Below are 16,747 nucleotides of genomic sequence, written 5' to 3' on the forward strand. Positions count from 1 at the left end.
CGTTCTTGACAAGATAAATTCTGTACTAAAGATTTTACCTGCTGTAAATAGATGGAAATGGATATAAGTACATAGAGCTTTAGATGTCACTTAAATAAAAAATAATCTTAAATGCAAAAATGGAATTTTGATGATAAATACACAACAAGCTAGAAGTTACTCAAAATTGAGTGTAAACAGTGTCAGCCACATAAGGGATTTTTGTCTTACAAACCATACTTTATGCTGCTTCTTACCTAGGAAATTTGTAATAACAGTGTACATTATAACAAAAATCCATATTTCTAGATATGAGTAAATATCACTTAGTGTGTATAACACAAATACTATTGTTTTTTTACAATTGTTACCAATTTTAAAAAACCAAAATGATTTAGTGGATTAACAATTTAAATAGTCAAAATAATTCAGCAGATTATTTAAGACAGTTATCTGCAAAGAAAAACAAAAAGAAATTGATCTAAGATGGCTGATTTCCAGTGCGCCTCAATTTCATACAAATGAACTAGATCAAATTGAAAGTAGTACTTACCATACACTCTGGTCTCTAACACAAATGTAACATATATGGTATTTCTGACTTTCCTGTATTGCATGTCTAATGTGGTCACATAACGGTTGTTCTAGTTTTCACAATTCTGAATTTGTAGCCTGAATTTAATGTAAAATCTTCATTGTCTTCTCTTGTACTTTGTACTTGACTAAAGGAAAAGCAGATGCTTACGCAGGTGAACAGTCAGGTTACATGAGTCCAGACTAAACCATGATTTTGTGCTGTTACATTTACTCTTATCAGCCAGTATAAACAAGACATAGGACTGCGGTTTGCTCCGTTAGCTTTGCTGTGAAGGACCAGACGTAGTGTTTTACACAGGCTGTCCACCACACAGACTGCCTTTTGGCATCGTTCTGTTTTTCTGTCTTAATTTCTATGTCTGTTCCTACTAGGAATAAATTCAGTTCGTTAGTTTACATTTCCTGTGTTACCTAATGAAATTTAAAGACTTTGAGAACAGAAAACAGTTGTCAGTTGTGAGGTTTTCTAGATTTTGGGAGGAGAGCGGGGTGGGAAATATTTTAGATTTCAAAGCAATATGGATTATACTTACAACTTTCAAGCTACAGCTTGGAACTTCAGTGCAAATAGCTTTCAGAGATGAAACAAAGTTAAAAGTAAGGGGATCTGTGTCTCTTGAGAAACTTATGAGAAGTCGCACTTTAATACTTCGTAAAACTAACGCTTCTCTTATCTTCCCATCTAAATATGGCCAGTACCTGCGGAGAAAGAATACAGTATATTCAGTTAACTTTAAAAACTTCTGGATTTTTATGCAGCCAGTCTGGACACCATAGAGAAAACTAAACACATGGGAATTTCATTTTCTCTGTTGAAGGAATGCTGTTCTCCTTTAAAGGGATCTGCCAGCATCCTTTCCCGTGTCATTCCGCCCTGCACCAAACCTGTCACTGTGGGAACAGCGAGGCTGCGGATGGTGGAGCACATCTCCCACCCGTGATGGAGCACGGAGAGCTGCCAGACACTCGTGTAGAAGACGGGCACCTCGTCCCCCCGTGTCCGGGAGCATTGCTCCTGCGGCGCAAGCGGCGGAGCTCTGGCAGCGCCTGACAACCAGCAGAATGAGCTACAGCTAGAGGGTGCTGCCTGCCCGGGACGGGACGGGACAGGTAGGATTTTCTGTTGGTTGCACCAGTAAGGGAACAGGAACACTGGATCCCTGCCTGACTGCCACCCGTTCTTCCCTCTGTACTGGGACCGTACAGGGTGGGGACTGGAATGCCTCCTGTAATTTCTTGCTTGGGTAAAGGAGAGCTGCTGCTGTGCAGGGTGCCTGCATCCTTCCGTAGCAGCTGAAGATGGGTTGTTTAAGGAGGATGTTACTTTTTATCCTGATGAGGATTGCAGAAATTCTATGCATGGGATGGTGGCTTCCAGGGTGCTATTCTCACAATTGCTAGTGAGCTTTGTGTTTCTGACCTTTGGTGGGAGCAGGTCAGGGCAGGGAGAATCGGGCAAAGAAAATGCACATTTTCTCTATTCCAGCAGCATCAAGGTATTCAGCCTAATGAAACCTGAGTTCTACAATGCCAGAAAATAACTTATAAGCGAGAACTGGGGAGCTGACTAGGTAGAGAAGCTGTGGCAGTGCCTCAAATGCGAAGCCATGCTGTAAGGAATATATTGAATTCACACAACTGGCTTCCCTGGATCTTCCTAAACCAGTATGTTTTTGAGTTCTTCAGAACAAAATAAGGAGTATAGGAAATAACATCGCCTGCAACACTGTAATGGTTCTACATACTAAGACCTAGTCCAGCATATAAAGGAGAAACACAAGGGATGCGTATTGTGAAACTGAGCCTCCTACAGCAGTACTTGTGATTCTTTCACTGAGATGGAGGCTGCTCATAATGAGTTAATTGGAAAAACCCTCTTTACAGAGTTGAAACAGCTTATGCTTGATATCAATCAAATGCTAGTTACTTTTTAAAAAATTTGAACGAAACATCTTTAATTATGCAAAACTGGAAAAAAGCACATAACCAGATGTTTAGTTTGGCTTAACTGTGTTCAAGCAAAGTGCATGGATGGAAGGGTGAGCTTTGCTAGATGCTCAGTTCATTGTGATATCGCGAATCGGAAGGACCACTGGCTGCTTGCCTTCTGAGTTGGCAGGTTTTACTACACTGTGGCTCCAGTTTTGGGTCGTGAGTGCTTTTTAATGATCCATACAAACAGGGTGTTTAAAAATTATTTGGTTTTGTTTGTTTTTGGAAACTCTCAGTTAACCAAAATGTGATATAATTCCAGTGTAATCTGTGTTAAATTTTGGAATTTTCATGTATCTGTATATTTCGATAAAATAATGACATCTCCCATGTTGTATATGAGAACTCACTTGTTACTTCTCTCAACATACACACACTCACACTCTCTCTCTCTCATGTTGAATATCTGTACGATACTCATGAAATGCCAGTAGCTGTGGTATCAAGATAGTGAATATAAAGTGTAATAGGATTGATGTATAAGCAGGTTCTTGTATTCCTGAGTCCCAGTCACTTGCAGATGGTGAGACTAGACAATTTCTGATCTCCTCCGATAGGCAGATCCAAAGCTTAGGACCCAGAACTGGAAATGTCTTCTTGGGTCCCAATTCTGCTCCCATTTAAGTCAATGGCAGAACTCTCACTGATTTCAATAAGAGCAGAATTGGGCCCCAAGAAATTGGTCCACAGTGGTAACTAATGTCCTGTGGGTTCATTCTCTCCAGCAGACCTCATTGGCATTGTGGTAACCTGCTAGTCCTGGGCATGGACACTCACCGTTTAGCATTGGTGTCAATGACGATCGGCAAGTAGTCCATGACAGCTATGTATACAAACTGTTTGGCATCATCGATAACACTGTATATAGCTTCAATATCCAGGACTCTGTCCTTTGGGCAGAAGAGTTTAGGTGAATTCTGTGAAAGGAAAAGTTCAAATACGGCATTTAAAATACGTGATTTATTTATTTTCTCTTCCCCTCATTCTTCTTGAGATGGCAAGTAGTATCCTTTAATTTAGTAGAGAATGTTAACTGATGTGGCACCTGTCCTGCTAGAATACTCAAAAGGTACAAAGCAGAGCCGTTTGCTTCATTTCCCTTTGAAAGCCTTACCATTTAGATGTAACTGTGGGTAAAATGCAGAAAACACAAACTTCAAGAACTTCAAAACATCCACGGGCATCAGAGAAGCTCCAGTTGAAGTTACATTTCAGTGAATCTTGTTCCAAAGAGTCCCAGGGCTGGCTGCTATTAGATGAAGAAATATCTGTGATCTTGCCCTGTGAGCCTGATCCATCAGTCGGGACTTGGAATTAAGTCTGTTATGTCAGTTCTGTTTAAAGGCCCGTGCAAAGTCACCATTTGCTCAGTCACTGTTGCAGGGAGATGCTGCGGTTTTGCAAGAAACTTCTCTGTAAGACCTAGCTTCAGGTATAAATGAACTCTTCAGCTGGTACTGAGCTGGTAAGCGGTAAGCCCGGATTTCAGCTTTTCTGCATCTTACCTAGGGCCATCAACTGCATCAGTCAGGAAGGTGAAGCCGGCAGGAATCGCCCATCCGTGGCAGAGCGGCCCAGGACTCTCTGCCCGAGCAGGGAGAGGGAAGTGGCAGCTGGTGGCAGGTTGCTGGCAGGCGGCTGGATGGCGCCTGGGAGCAGAGGTTGTTACCAGCACTGTCCCGAGCAGCGGGCCCTGCCAGACCGCTGCCTTCCTGAGGCTCTGTCGCCTTTGTTACCCGCTTGGTTTGCAGCTGACATCTAGATTAGTGTGTTCTCGTTAGGGACAGACCCTGCGGTTTTGACCAGTTTTTTTCTCTCAATATGATGCCTATATCACAGGTTTCTTAGTCATCAACTGGTGTTCTTAGGGATTTACTACAACCAAGTTCAGAAAATACTAGAAAATAAAGTGTAGCAAGATTTCAAGACCAGTATTCCAGATCCATTCCTGAACACTAAGAAAACCAACCAAAACCTCTTACATTTTATCAGCCAGTCTGGAAGACAATGTTGTTGCCAAGCAACACTAAGCCATGATTCCCAAGTATAACAGAAAAATTCAGTGACTGTATGTTATGCTTGTTTTATACAGCACAAACATTGAAAGTAAAATATATTCTCAAAGAATGAGTTTCAACTCAAGAAAAAGTAAAGTGATACAATTTATGTCTATTATTTGAAACTTCTAGGAGGCTGCTGCACTGAAATTTTCTTGCACTCTTACTATTTCCTGAATAGAAGTTTTAAGTTACAGAACAGCTAAAGAAAGGAATTCTTATGCATTGTCTTTTTCAGATGCATTCAATATAAAGAGCAGAAAGTGAAAGACATTTAGAAGATAATTAGAAGAAAAACTTCTGTTAAAGCTCCCACTCTAACACTTGTGCTTGGGCATTCCACTTGTTACCCTGTGGCACAGGTGATGCTCCCACAGTCACAAAATATTTTAGTACTTTTCTCCGTATTAGCTGTATAGTGCTTGCTGTTCTGATCAGATACCCGCCTGATACTTCTCTCCACCTAGCAGAAACAGGTCTTTTTCTCCCTGGGCAGGAGTACCTTGCCATGCTACCTGCTCGGGGGGGTTTGCCCTCCCAGGCTCTCCCGATGGAGACGATGCTCCCAAAGGGAGGCGACACAGGGCTTTTGGGGGAGGGAGGGGCACAGCACTGGGCAAGGCAGCAGCACCACCCCTCCTGCCCACAGGCAGAGCAGTGCTGGCAGCCAGAGAACTGCCTGGCTTGTGGAGATTTTCCTCTTATCGTTAGTTCGGGAGCAGACAGAAATGTTAATGCTGGGTCCACCACACCGGTGCAGTGTGGCTCCAGGACTGCCTTTCAGAGGGGCACACTGGCAAACATTAAGAACCTGCTAGTAGGTGAGAAATGTATTGAAGAGCCTGTTTTCAGGAAGGAAGGACCAGCCCAACTGGCTGTGGCTATAAATTCAGGTAGCTCTTGGAGCGGGACTTCACTGATCTGAGCTTCTGAGTACCAGTGACTCCTTCCTTTTGTTTTCTGAAGTGGACATTCAAGAGAGGAGGCTTTTGTTGACCAAACAAAGGGAAAATACAAATCACAGGGAGGAAGTGAATGTTCTGCAAACTGCAGAAGAGCAGCTTTTGTAGAGCCTCTCTCCACCTGTTTTTGTCCAGGATCCCAGATTCCTTAAAGTTGGCCTTACCCAGCTTTCCTTACTGTGTGCCCCTCCAGGACTGGCTTTCAGCAGGATTTCTCTATTTCTTACAGATTCCTTGGAAGAGAGTAGGAAGGAGTTAATTTCACAGCTCCTTAGCTAACTGTCCCAACAGTCAGTCTCTAATCTAGTTCTTAAGACTCTCCATAATCAATGGAAGCCTGTGCCTCTTCAGAGGGCTATTAACTCTGGCTGTCTTAGGCACTTCCAGGTTTTGTCTCCAAAATAGCTCATTGTCTCTCCACCAATTGTAGGAGTGTAAGAAGTCCCGGACACCTGACTGTTGCCCTGCTCCCAGCAGGTGCAGGTAAACCCTGCCCTCTATAACCACTCATCTGCACCATCCTCCTGTGCTAGCAGCTGTACAACTTGCCTTGGGTTGTTTCCGCCATAACTGGCATTAAAGCAGTGGGGGTTTGCCTCTTGTTTTCTACACAACAGTAGATAACTCTTAGCAACTTCGTTATCTTCCTGATTTTGAAGGGGTTGTTTTTACTCATGTAATTACCTCCAAAAGGAAAGACACTCCACATCTTTCATCATCTCACTTTATGTACTTTTTTCCAGTTTTGCTACATCACTGCTGAGATGGAGGACTGCTCCATTTCTTCCCATTAAAAATACACACACAGACAGTGCTTCCATGGGGATTGCCGCTTGAATTTTAGAAGTTTTAAAATGTCATTTAAAAATAAAGCTAAAGTAGATAATGTTCTACAGAAGTATAGATGCTTTCAGTGGTACAAGGTGAGGAGGATTAATCCTTATAAATTATATTGATAAAAATGCAAGCTATGATATCAAGCTTATTCTGTATCATTTTAGATGTCTGATCAACACTTCATTTACTCCCAAGACCTCTACCTACTTCTATCTACTAGTGTAAATAGATAACTTAATTCGAAGGGCCTCCTTATCATTATTTGAATGCAAGAGGAAGAGCAGTGAATGTTACAGAGAACGGGAAAAAAGAGCAACGCTCAAATGAAATCCTGCAATGCTCAAATGAAATCTTCAGTCCTGGCAAATTGCATGTATAAACAATGTCACAGAAATCAGAATTAAAAAAAATAAATATTGTGATTTGTCCATTCTGTACCACAGGAAAAGACAAATAACTTTTTAAAAATCTTTAAATTACAGACTTCCCCACAGAAGTATATTGGAATAATCTTTTTCCCAGGCAACAGAATGATTTGGTTTTCCAGCATTATGAGACTATCAAACAAGTTCTATCTTATGTAGGTGACGGTGTAGTGGTCTTCTCTCTATAGTTGTGTTTCCAGTCACTCACATAAATCTCAGTTTTGCTTTTAGTCATGGACATAGCAGTAATGTGCATCTTCCTCAGTTAGGGACAATTTAGAGAAATACTTAAGTACAGGCTTAATTTATACCGTATATATTCCTATTAATGGAAATTACTTTCCATGGTAATTTCTCCCTGACAGATACAGGGCAGAATAATGATGGACTTACTGCAGGGAACTGTGAAAAGCCTTGAGATTCTTTGATGGATGCTACAAACACCAGCCTGGCCTGGTCTCACTACTACGTAGTTCATAAAGGACATTATTAGGAGAGTAAGCAGATGTTGAATTTCCAGGTCTTCCAAAAATATGGTGGGTTAAATAAGTTTCTTCCCTTCCCTCCCTCCCTGCAACTCATTTCAGAACTTACCGATACAAATGCTTCTGATTTTGTCTCATTCAGCTGCAGTGTCAGTTTATTCTGAGTATCGTACACGCCATATAGTCTCTTAGACCAACTCGGAGGTATTTTATTCTTGTATCTTAATGAGCTATACAGCGCAAATATCCTTTGTAAATCCAGGACCAGGCAGCTACAATTGTATACGATGACGCCAAGTTCCTTCATCTGTGAAATTAAGAGTTCATGTCATTAGTGGTGTTTTGGCTGATGGCTCTGTGGAAGTACGCAGGAAGAACATAAGTGTCTGAGGGTCATCTTCCAGAAGGTGCTTTGAGCGCAGCGCTAGTACTGTTGGCTACAAGAACGTTCCTAACAACACTCTGTTAAAGGCAAACACATAAGCTAAATCTTCAAAGGCTGTAACAGGGTTTGCACGTCAGAGCTGTGTGTCCTGAGAGAATACAACACACCTTATGGACGGACACAACTTAGGGGTGATACCCATTTGTCATAGGCACCATTTCTGTTACAGGTGTTGCCCAAGGTTTACTATACCTAGCTAGAGTGGGGTTTATTTATTTATTATTTTTATATTATTTTGTGTTTGGGAAATGCATCCTTTCTGCTGGATGGTGTAGGACCACACACTGCTACCAGGGAGTTTCTTCAGGAGGAATTTGCTTTCCGTGAGTTCTGGAAAAGGTGAAAGAAATGCACTTCAGTTATTTCTGTGCTGGAGAATGAATATGATGCTCCAGCTTCAAATGAAAGGATGAAAAAACAGGTGTTTAATACGATCACTAGCTAGATTTATTGTGCTATTAAATCCAGCATGATCCAGTATATAGTATACCCAGTTAGGACACAAAAAGGTTGAGTTCTTAACTCCCCCACTGCTTTGGTATGGTACCTCACCTTGGCTACTCCAAATTTTTGGGTATCACGTTCCTTCACATGTAAAAGTGAAGATAGTGATACTCTTCTCTCATGAAAAGTACCCTGTAAGCATCAACATTCTCACATACAAAGTATGAGGAAAAATAGCCCAAGTAAATATAGACATCAGAGAACAATTAAAGACTTTAACTTTCTACAGACACCGTCTCACTTCTCCCTTCAAGTAAAGATGTGTCTCCTGGCCACCATAAATCATGGTTTGGCAGAGATTTCATTAATTGCATATCCCTAGTACTTCAGTTGTTGACAGAATTTCATTTATAAACATACTGCCGACTTCTGTAATCAAAATGTAACCGCACACACACTCTCTCCCTTTTTTTTTGCCTTGTAATAGCTCAGGAAAGCACTGCTGTGGGCACACATACTACTGACCTCTCATAACTTGCATTTCACACTAGTTCAGCCACCTCCAAAAATAAAGCGAGAAGAAAGCTTGCGTGTATCTGTTGGAAAACAATATGTAGAATAAATACTTAAATAATCTATGCTGTTTTTTCTGCAGGCAAACTCTCTTGGTAGCGTATCGCAGAAGTCTGCCTGGCATGATGAAGAAAATAAGGAGAGTATGAACTTTCCAGCACGCTCATCCTTTGACACCAAAAATTCCCCACTGGTTTTATTCCCTTAGATGAGATCTCCACAGTCACATGGAGCAGTTTCTGGTAGGAGTGTGTCTTTTGGTGAAGCCTGTGAGAACTCTGAACCCCACACTAACGTTATCTCAGAGCTTGTTCCTGCGCAATTCTCCCTGGCTGCAAGAGTGGGCAGAGGAAGGGAAGCGGATGATAGAATTGAACTTTCACTCTCTTTCTGTGGCGGGTGGGAGGAAACAACACATCCCAATATTCCAACGAGAAAGAAACTCGATGGGTGACACCTTCTTCAGGTCCCTGACCTGGAAATACCACATGCATAAGAATATATAACACTGAGCAATCTCATTCTCAAATGTTTACTGAATAGTTGCAACCACTGGAACATTACCTAATATTCTTATTGCCTAAATCAGAATATTTCTGCAAGCTTCTTTAATTCAGAAAAAAATACGCAAGTCGTTCATTAGCCTCTACAACCTCAAATTGGTGGATAGTTGGAAAATACAGACTACTTGCTGCACTGCAGCCTTTCATTTATGGATAAGCCAGTAAATTCATTTTGTTGATAAATCTAAATTATTTCATGCTATATGCTCAGCACCCTGGTCAAACAGTCTATTTGGAATAACATCTTTGTCTTTTCCCCGGGCGCTGGTATCTTTGAGGACAGTCCTGTATTCAGTTCTAGGCTGTTCCTGTACTCTATGCACTGTTTGTCTCCAAACATTTTTAACTATACATTATCACTGTTTTCACTGTGTGCTGCCAATACTGCTCTCTTAATTGCCAGGCATGCCATTGCAAAGGACTTACTAATAGTATTCTGTTGCATGTATCTGCATAATGTGGTTTAATCGGCTTTTCATGGCTGTTAGTTGATTCTGACATAATTATGTGGTTACAGTTTTCCTTTCATTTATCAGTCCCATTATTACTATTCCACTTCATCCCTTCCATTAAAAGTAACGATAAAATAGTGTCCTCACAACGCACCAGAAGCTGCCAGGATTGCATCTGCATGAGCAGCTCTCCTTGGAGCAGGAGCGCTCGCGGCGTGTCCTCCCCCTGCGAATTAAAGGACTGCCTCTCTGCCTAAGTGCTTCCTCATGTACCGAGACAGGGAGGAAGCTGGGGGCACTAACGGCTTTTTTTTTTAAGCGCAGTTTTTACAGATCACCACCTAGCCCGACTGTGCAAACGAAGCGACAGCCGTGCCTTACCGCCAGCCTCCCCCCGTGAGCAGAAGCACGCAGGGACCAGCCCGCTTTGCCCGGGAGCTGCTGGACCCTGCCGTGGGAGCGGGCGTCCGCCGGCCGAGGCGGTGCCCTGGCTGAGGCCCTGCCGCTCGGCCCTGGCAGCCGTTACGCTCCCACCGCAGGCGGGAGCCAAGCCCCTCGGGGAGATGCATTTACAGCGCAGCAGTGAACCTGCCTTCCCACCGCCTTGCCACTTGCAGTTGGCTGCTCTGGCGACAAGCGCTGATCAAAGCTTTTCCTGCTTCTGAAGCCGTGAGGAGTGCTCTGCCCCACCGGATTCCCTGGGACACGATACAGGCTGGGCTTCTCCTTTCCCTCTCTGGGAAAAGTCAGTTCCCGTCTTTACCCCCCAGCTGCCTGTTTTCATGAAGCTTTTATGAACTTAAGTTCAAATTTGACTAAACCTGAACAGTAGATTCAGAGTTCCTGGAAAAGGGCAGACGGCGACTCCGATGCTTACTGTGCAGACCTCATTTCCTTAAGAAACCAGGTTAGATGTCAGCCTGTCACCTCATGGCCATCTTGGTTTATGTGTGATGCATCACCTTGAAATGAGAACAATACAAACAGTGCACACATGTCTGCAGTAAAACCCCAGCAGTCTCCTTTCTTGTAGAACAGCCCCAAGAGGTTTGGAAACAAGAAAAAAATACTTGTTACAGAAGTGTCTTCCACGCTGAGCTTATTTTTACTCCCATACTTTGAGGTGAGGAGAGACTGCTCTTCCAATTAATCACAAAGCCTACCATCCTGGAGGCATTGCAGAGAGGGGGCAGCAAGGATGTGCTAGTGACAGATTTAGTATGAAGTGGTATGTCATCTAGATAAGGAAAAAGACTTTCTCTTCGGTTTGAGAACTGCTGTTATTACAGACTTTTTTTTTTTTTTTTTTTAATAGTCTCAGAGGAGAAGCAGAAAAACCTACTTATATTGAAAGAATCAAAATCCGAGTGTTGCTCTCTGGCTTGTAGTGACTGAAACCTGCATCATCTGAGATATCTGTTAAGGCAAAATCCTTCAGGGCAAGAGCTCTTAAGGCAAGGGAAGTATTTCTTCATTCTGAGTTTTAAAAGGAATTCACACAGTAATGAAAACATTACTTCGAAAGTTAAAGTGAAGAAGATCTCAAAAAAATCAAACCCTTAGTAAAACTAAGGAAGATAAATCTGAACTGAAAGTAAAGAGTCACAAATTTGATTACCTCAAAATGGAACTAAAATATTTGGATGTTAAAGTTGCAGCATTGCTTGTGAGTGACATTTTCAGGGCACGTGCTGGGGACAGGAGTGGTTTTCTAGATGGAGAATTTTGTGTCCTCTCATGAGTGGGTTTCTTTCCCCCTTTGTTAAGAACCACCATGAGTGCTCTTCTCAAAGAATGAAAAACACAGGAGCATTTTGCAGAGCAACTACTAACAGCTACCAAATCACTGTTTGTCTGTCTTGTCAATAAGGGCTTCCTTAAAGCACCAGAGAAATGAATGGCTACTCAAGACTCCAGACCTGGTGGCTTAAACCCACTGTACAGTGACGTTCTAATTACAGAAATCAGTTAAGCTACAAAGAGTAATATGGTCTAGCTAGAAAAACCAGTGATTTTTATGACAAGAGGGAGGAGGAATTCCTTATCAGACCGGACAAAGAACAGGATTCCACAAACAGGAATTTTTCTTATTCCTTTCCCTTGTACATCTGTAAGCATCACATATGAAATTTAAAAAAAGGTGGGAAAATAACCTAAATTATACAGGTTGTGGACCACTAACACTGTGAAGCTTCCTAAACTGAGAAACAGTGTTAGTAAGACTTTTCAAATACCTTTGGATCATGGGTTAGACAGGGTGCACAGTGTGTCCTTATCCTGCAGTGTGCAGACTAGACAGTGTGTTTGATATTTACCTTGAGCTACAGTCTAAGAGACAACCCCACTGTGTAGGCAAGGTACTGTTTGACCTACATAGGGGTGGCACAATCTGGTTCACAGCTTGCAGTATCTGAATTGTGGCAAATGTAGCAGGAGGCTTTAGAAAACTCCTTGTTAATTTCTTTTAAATAAAAAGTTTTTAGTAATTGTTCACACTTGAGTCTGATCCTGAAAACAACCGGCAGCTTTCCTCAGGCATTAACTGCCATTTGCCCAAAAGCTCTGGCCACCGGTGGGTGCCGGGCACCCACTGCCCGTGCTGCAGAAACTCTGGGTTAACTACAGGTAGTCTGCTGCACACTAGATTTACTAAGTGAGCTTTTTATATACAGGATTGTGTGTGCCTCTCCCATTTACCTGTGTTTGAAAATATATTTAATTATCCTTTCAAGCCTGTGACTTTTAATGACCAGTTTCCAAATGAATGACTGACAAACCCAGAATCACAACAGGGGCGAGTAATAGAGTAACAAAAAGCATGCTATACTCATAAATCAATTGCCAAGGCCTAAAAGGACCTAAGATTTTCAATAGCTTCTAAAGAAAGATGATATACAATGCATTAATTACCACCTTAGAGCCAACCACAGATATTACCTTTTCATAAAATGTTCTCTAATTATTTGGTTAGCCTGCACTCCAAACATACAGGTTTTTTTTACTTGGTTATCAGTCTTACCTGACCCCTACTGCAAACCTCCCTTATGTTTTCATCTGGTATCATTTAATGCTCAGTGAATCTTTTCCGCTCATACAGATCATGGTCTTTAGGCTGCCTTCTGTGCAGCCGCTCCTCACCTCTCACCAACACCTGCTGAGCAGCTCTGCGTGCCAGCCCCGTGCCAGGCACAGGCCAGAGCCGAGCGGTGGCAGCGGTGCAGGAGGGGAAGGGCGTCGTCGGGGGAGCAACCACCACCAGCGGGGAGAGACAGACAGATCTGAGAAAGCTAAAAGTGTTTCCTTGTGCAGCATTGTTTGATGTGACTGCTGTAGCAGACTTTGCTGTAACAAGATTACAGGAGTAGTGCTCATCACAAATTCATTAAGTGCAACAGTCCCCATTCAGATAGCTGTTGTTTTGACGTAAACCAAAAATGTAACCTGATGCCGGAGAGGCTGAGGAGGATGCAACACTTCCAGCTCTTCTCTTACAAAACCTACGTATTAGAGTCCAAAACAGCAAAAGCGTGTACCTCAGCTAACCGCTTTGCGAGGAATTGGAACCTACCCTCGTGCATCCTGAGCCAAAATCCTCCCTGCGTGCTTGGCTAGTAATACACGGTGCAGAGGCTTCACAGCTTTGTTATGTTAAAATCAAAAGTAATTCAGTGAAATCCAAATCCATCACTGTCCTGATTCTGCTCCAAGTTCTACTTTTTCCCCTCCATGTTGGTAAGAACATGGGAGCTACAACACTGACGGAAAATACTAAATAGAAAAGATTAATACAAATGGTAAAGCACTGTATTCTCAGGAAGTTAGTAAAACTCTGTCTAGCCTAAACTATCTGAGAGTGAATAAATGCAATATTTAAATTAGCAGCATCTTTGGATGTCAGAAATCACTTAGGGCACAATAAATGTTCTTACTTGAATTCCCTGTTACTTTGAAAACCTCAAACTGCTTTTGAAGATTACTTAAAGAATTCAAACAGATTAAATTTTGAGATTAACTGTTTCATTGTAACTATTGTTCCTATTTTCTATAGACACTTTTATTGAAACTCCTAGATGCAACTCTTAACCACTCTCCAGTGAATCACTTTGAGTCTTGCACATGGATATTTCTTGTGCCTGGCCTATGTCCCACCGTTGTGTGGGTTTTACATCGCTGTCATCTAAGGCCAAAGGTTAATTTTCTATCATCTTGGTTTTAAGTGATTTGAAAATACTCCGCGCGCAGAATTTCTACTGAACTAGAAAAAAAGTCCCTTTCACTTGACATAAGAATGCAGGCTCAACCGGAGCTGGGAACTCAATCCCATCTGTGAAAATGGGAAACTGTCATTCAGGCATCCGTGCTGGAAATAAATCTGAGCACGTGACCAAGAAGAGGTGATGCCTTCATTAGAGAGTGCACCCAGCATTGGCCTTGCATGTCGGTGTAAAGCTGTGACTAAAGGACATGAAGGGACGTAAGTAGATTGACTGTACCGCATTGGAACTGATAGAGTAGGTTTGAATTGGCAGCTGCTAGCAGTCCGCTGATCTTTAATTCTCACCTTTAGAAGGTATATTTGATAGAATTGGGTCTGTGGTTCTTGCAGAATAGAAGTCCCAGGGCAGTTACAACTTCATACGTTATTTTTACTTTTATTACCTAATGTCAAAAAGCTGCCATGATAAGGCAGAAGAGATATTTTGGGAGCTGATAGTTTTTGTGTCCCATTCCTTTTTCTGCTGGTCCACAGGTCAACAACACAAAACTGCACAGTGATGCTCTATGAATTCCCACTTCACCTTACATCCAGTAGATAGTCCCACCATTATTTTGCATAGCACCCTGATATTAAGAAAGCCATGCTGAAAAAAAAATCAGGTTCAGCTTTTCATTTCTGCTGAAAGGTACTGCCACCAAGATGCAAAGCAACCTAGACACCCAGGCAGAAAGGGGTCTTGTTTTAAAATGGTGTGGTTTCAAAAGAACCTTGTGAGGAAGAGATAGCAATGCATCTTCAAAGCAGAAAAGCAGAAACTCCCTATGTCCTTGTGACATTAGGAAAAAAAAAATAATTTTTCTTTTTCAGCCATCTGTTCTATTGATAGGGAAAACTCAGCAAAAATAAATCTGTTTGTACAAACAATACAAATACAATTTGTTTAAGCCATGGACCACTCTGTGATGATGTTCATGTAGAACCTAGCACAGAACTGAGAGTGCAGGTTTGGTCTCTCTTATTGCTGTTGATGAAGCTCCCTAACAAACCAAGCCTGACACATCGCTACTTGTCAGACCAAGCCAGGAGGCAGAACTGAATCAGTTAAAAATTCCTTGCTATATAGCCTATCAGCATAATTAATATCACTTGGCATAATCACAGCCTAATTTATCATTTTCAAATGACTTTTCAGTTTACAGTTTCATTACCCCCTCAAAGCAAGCACAAGTGTCTCTTTAGGGAAAAAGCAAGCTTGCAACTGCAAGAAACCATTTTTCCAGGATCATGTTTGATTTATTTCTTGTTTTACTGCAGGAAATCTAATTAATGTGAATTCTAATTTGATTCTGTTTCTCTTTTGAAACACAGTTTTTGTTCCCTATATGAAAGAAAAGTGCAGGCTGGGAAGGAAAAGGACCACGTTGTGCTGGCCTCCATCTCACTGCTGGCAAGCTGCATCACATTTCAGTACTGGTGTCATTCATATGACATTAAACAATTCACTACCTCAGTGCAGCCATAAAAAAATTAAAAGGTGAAGTGAAGGATCCTGCTAGCTTCTGGAAAGGCCTGGGCTCTCCTTTACCACACACATGCACATATCTCCTGCTGCCTCTTTCCATCTTTCCTGCATCGGAGCCTGTCCTGTCAGCCCTTCTCTTGCATCCTCCTTACGCAGCTGGAAACCGCAGCATGAGCTCTTAGTATTTGTTCTCACCCTATGTAATGCTGCGAGGGGCAGCCCTTGTACGTCTTCTGCTGTACCACACAGAGAGGAGAGGGCAAAGGACTGACCAGAGAATAAGGGCAATATTTAGGTCTAAACATTTCTTTCAAAATGCACAGTTCCTTTGGGGCTTTCAGACTCGTGGGCTTCAGGGAAATGCAACAGCACGGAGTTGACTAATTGGATGCATTATTTATAACATTACTGACACACACAGTGGGTTTTCCTTTTGCAAACCAAATAGGGATTGGTGGCAGGCATGCTGTGGACACAAACTGGGACAATGGCATTTCATATGAATTATTGCTGTAACTGTTGAGCCTTGCCAGACTACCTGATCTGAATTAGAAACCTCTTCTCTTGATGTAAGCAGAGGGCCAAAGGCTCTAATTAATTTTTGACTGAGCCTTGATTAAATACAGGATCTTGAGGTAAGCTAAGAACCCAAGCAGTTTAGATAGGTAAGGTAATTTAGCGAAACAGTACACAGGCACCCTCGGGACAATGGCTAGCCTATATGAAAATCTGTCTCAGAAAGCCATACTTGCTTTTTGTCCCATTCTTCTGAGTCACCACCTTAGATATTTGTGGGGTTTCTAGCTGCTTCAACATAGAAACAACGTCTCCTGTAAAGATGTGGTCCTGGTATAGGCTTCCAGGAAGAAAACTTGGAATTAAATTAATACATCATATCCATGCCTCCTGACCCTAGCAGTAAAATTTGGAACACACTGACTCATGCTTCCTTAATTCCTGCTTTCTGCTAAAGCACTCTGTTGCACATACAGGTAAAAGTCATATGGGTGATCTGAAAAGCCTCTTTGTACCTGGTGAAGTAGTGGATTCAGATGAGGTGTCAGCTGGCTGCTACTACATGAACAAATAGTAATAACGCGTGCTATGGTTATATCATCATGAGAAAGAGGAATATTAATCTGTTTATTGTGTAAGGTCATGACCTGGGTGTTTTCTCCTATCTCAAATCATGCCA

The 16,747-nt window shown here is 42.0% G+C and overlaps 1 protein-coding gene across 6 annotated transcripts in view; it reads right to left on the reverse strand.

Annotated features, from left to right (window-relative positions):
• PLD5 (phospholipase D family member 5) overlaps positions 1–16,747 on the reverse strand; it is a 195,685-nt gene that overhangs the window by 12,716 nt on the left and 166,222 nt on the right. For all 6 annotated transcript variants that reach the window (XM_033008959.2, XM_033008968.2, XM_033008948.2 and 3 more), the window contains 3 exons: positions 7,444–7,641; positions 3,346–3,485; positions 1,110–1,275 (listed from right to left, as the gene is read on the reverse strand). In XM_033008959.2, coding sequence (XP_032864850.1) covers positions 1,110–1,275; positions 3,346–3,485; positions 7,444–7,641 — 504 coding nt within the window. The remainder of the gene's footprint in view (positions 1–1,109; positions 1,276–3,345; positions 3,486–7,443; positions 7,642–16,747) is intronic.

Source organism: Tyto alba, unplaced genomic scaffold (genome assembly GCF_018691265.1).
Source record: "Tyto alba isolate M040663 unplaced genomic scaffold, T.alba_DEE_v4.0 Super-Scaffold_22, whole genome shotgun sequence".
Classification (NCBI taxonomy): domain Eukaryota; kingdom Metazoa; phylum Chordata; class Aves; order Strigiformes; family Tytonidae; genus Tyto; species Tyto alba.